The sequence below is a fragment of the Lactuca sativa genome, chromosome 4 (assembly GCF_002870075.4).
Source record: "Lactuca sativa cultivar Salinas chromosome 4, Lsat_Salinas_v11, whole genome shotgun sequence".
NCBI lineage: Eukaryota > Viridiplantae > Streptophyta > Magnoliopsida > Asterales > Asteraceae > Lactuca > Lactuca sativa.
The window spans coordinates 29,943,431-29,946,986 of record NC_056626.2 but is presented as its reverse complement, the minus strand read 5'-3'; the positions used below and the strand labels follow the sequence as shown (position 1 = coordinate 29,946,986).

Genomic DNA, 3,556 nt, shown 5'->3' with positions numbered 1-3,556 from the left:
AGATATGCATCATGAGAGAGAGAGAGAGAGAGAGAGAGAGAGAGAGAGAGAGAGAGAGAGAGAGAGAGAGAGAGAGAGAGAGAGAGAGAGAGAGAGAGAGAGAGAGAGAGAGAGAGAGAGAGAGAGAGAGATCCACTTGGCCATGGACCATGTTCATAGACTTGGTCAGCCATCCATGAAGCATGGCTTAAAGGGGATGCACCAAAAACATCACTTGGTCCTCCTCTCTCACTCCCTCTAATGTATGCAATGCGTACATTCATGTTGCCCCATGATATCTATGTGTACATGTAGGTCATGCATATTTCTATATAGATTTGGATGTAATTATTGTACCTCATAATTATAGGACCCTCTACATCAATTGGCATAGGCCGTACGTGTTTCTGCTATAGCTACGAATTAATACCACTCAGTGTCATCTTTAATTGTACAAAATACAGGAAACGCATGGATTACTTCCTATACATGTTAAAATTGTTATTTTTAAGCCATACGAAATTAATTTCAAATATTTGCTCCCTCAAATAATATATGAACCTTCCTAGCAAGCTAACTACTAGTATAGTATTTCTTACCTACAGATTGTTTGGCCTGGTTCTCCATATCTACGTGTTATCATATATACAAATATATCAAGTAGGACTTATTATATGACAACATGCACTTAAATTAATATTATCAAACACCATATGAAGATTTGAAATATCCCTATATATACTCAAACCTTCTCTAATATACGATCATACCCATTTCATAACATTTTTATTTCTCTCTCAAGAAACATCAAACCAACATCATTTATTTCCCTAAAAATGGATACAAGTTGCACGGATGATCAAAGCACAACCACCGAAACCATCTCCACCGTTGCACCAACGGTTGTCACCCCACGGCAGCCGCCTGTGGAGACTAGCCTTTGCCGCGTCGGAAGCGGAGCTAGCGTGGTTCTTGACCCAGAAGGAGGGGTGGAAGCACAGTCGAGGAAACTGCCGTCTTCAAGATTCAAAGGAGTCGTCCCACAACCGAATGGTCGTTGGGGAGCTCAGATTTATGAGAAACACCAAAGGGTATGGCTTGGCACGTTTAACGAGGAAGATGAAGCTGCCATGGCGTATGACGTCGCCGTACAACGGTTTCGTGGTCGAGACGCCGTCACAAACCTCAAGCCACTTGAAGCCGACACAAAAGAAGCGAGCTTGGAAGCGAGTTTCTTGAGCCGTCATTCGAAAGCCGAGATCGTTGATATGCTAAGAAAACACACGTATAATGACGAACTGGAGCAAAGCAAAAGAAACTGCAGCATCGTTAAACCCATTTCGGGAGCCGGGTTAAGTTGTTCATCCGGGTCGGGTTCCGTCATACCACGTGAACATCTCTTCCAAAAGACAGTCACCCCTAGCGATGTCGGCAAACTGAACCGACTCGTGATACCCAAACAACACGCAGAAAAACATTTCCCGGTTCAGAGAGGAAGTACTTCAAAAGGAGTTCTTTTACATTTCGAAGATAATGATTCAAAAGTATGGAGATTTCGTTACTCTTACTGGAACAGCAGCCAGAGCTACGTTTTAACCAAAGGGTGGAGCCGGTTTGTCAAAGAGAAAAACTTAAACGCCGGTGATAGTGTCAGCTTTCAGAGATCAACTGGACCGGAAAAGCAGCTGTACATAGACTGGAAAGCAAAAACCGGGTTGGATAATACCAACACACAGCCTATCCAACCGGTCAAACTTGTCAAACCGGTTCAGATGTTAAGATTATTCGGAGTTAACATTCCGAGTATCATTAATTGCAATGGCAAGAGAAGTCATGACACAGAAATGGATTTATTAGGGTTTGAGGATTGTAAGAAACAAAGACTTATCGATGCATTGTAACATTTTGCTATTCTTTAGGGGTATTTTAATTTTTTTAAAAAAATTATTGTGCAATTGTTTTGATCATGTGGGATGAAGCTGGAAAGAGGTGGGAATGGAATAGATGAGAATGCAAGTTGCAAAAGATTAAAGCTAAACATATTTGTTTTAGAGGAGAAAAGGGTGGTGTAGACCTAACAAAAATGACAATGTGTATCTAGAAACTGTAGATATAAAAACACTATGGATATCTTTCTACTTGTTTGAATGTATCAAGCTATTGTTTATTTACTATTTAGTTTTTTGGTATAAAAATTTAAGAAGTAAATTAGTTCATGTTATCTTTTATAAGGGAGACGTTTCAAAGAATAAGAAAATATAATAAATCTGAATAAGTTTTCTAATTATCATATCTATAATTTTGCTAAGATTTTACAATGTTATTTACTAAAACAAAAAACTAAAATGATAATGTCTTTAAATGTACAAATCCAACTATCACAGTCATATTAATCACTAAAGATCGCTTAACATATTTGGTTCTTACATAATTCATTCTTAAATTTTTGTACTCTGAAAATACAATAATTAGTTTATATTAAAACCAATGACAGAATAATACGAAAGCAGTTTTTTTCCTTTTTATAAATATAACAAATTATATTGTCATTTGAAAAAATAGAAAATATCTTCTAGTACATGCCTATATTTAGTATATGATCTATATTTCCTTTTTTTGGCATAGTAGTACAGCTGTGTTTTTGTGGTACAAGAGCGTACAATTACTCATTCTGTGTGGTGATCATTTAACAAACAAAAACCCATAAAAATATGAAATACTTTTTTGAAGAAAAAATCATACCCATTTTTTTTAATGATTTATCCTAATATATATAGAGTAAATTACACGAATAATCTCTGTGGTTTGGGTAATTTATACGTTTGGTCTTTAATTTATTTTTTTAACTCGGAAGATCCATTTTGTTTGTTTTTGTTGCGTAGTTGATTTCTGTCTTACCTAAAAAAGACTATTATGCCATTATTTATTTCTTTTTTTAATTAACTTTATTAATGTATTTATTTTCATTTATTATTTTATATTTATGATTAATCTAATACTCAGTCTTCAATCCAATTCCTGTTTACCGGAGTCCTAATCCATTCATCGTTCATCCTTGATCTCATACCTCTCTTCTCGCTGCCCATCTGAGCCACCATAGGGTTACGTTCTCCGTCTCCGACCACCACCTTCTCCGGAAGCCTTCTCTGTCCCATACCATTTTCGCCTCCTATTAACCCTAACCATCTCTCTATATGGGTAAATTATGTGAATGGTCCCTGTGTTTTACGGCTGTTCACTATTTGGTTATAACCGAATTGTCCAATTGATAATTTGGATTGCAATATTTAGTTCGGATATTCAGATTGATTTTTAGTTAAACTGAATTATTATTTTGGATTTCAGATTGATTTTGGTTTATAAAATAAGAACCGAATAGTCCAAAAAACCGAATAACAACTTATTATTTATTTATAATATATATCTTTAACCATTTATAAAATTACTAAATTATTTTTTTAAGTATTAGAAACTTTATTCCAATATAATATCTTAATATACACTTCTTATCAAAAGTTTTTTGTCAATGAAATATTAAACTATAATCAGTTTACTTAATAGTTGTTTATAAATTATA

The 3,556-nt window shown here is 35.1% G+C and overlaps 1 protein-coding gene across 1 annotated transcript; it reads left to right on the top strand.

Moving 5' to 3' along the window:
- Positions 1-689: 689 nt before the first annotated feature.
- On the top strand, positions 690-2,195 carry LOC111894418 (AP2/ERF and B3 domain-containing transcription factor RAV1). Its single transcript, XM_023890492.3, has one exon. The coding sequence runs from the start codon at positions 816-818 to the stop codon at positions 1,878-1,880; it is 1,065 nt and encodes a 354-aa protein (XP_023746260.1). The 5' UTR covers positions 690-815; the 3' UTR covers positions 1,881-2,195.
- The last annotated feature ends 1,361 nt before the right edge of the window (positions 2,196-3,556 follow it).

Bases quoted from the DNA above. Each gene is read 5' to 3' on its own strand.
- LOC111894418 (XM_023890492.3), top strand. From the start codon at position 816: ATGGATACAAGTTGCACGGATGATCAAAGCACAACCACCGAAACCATC.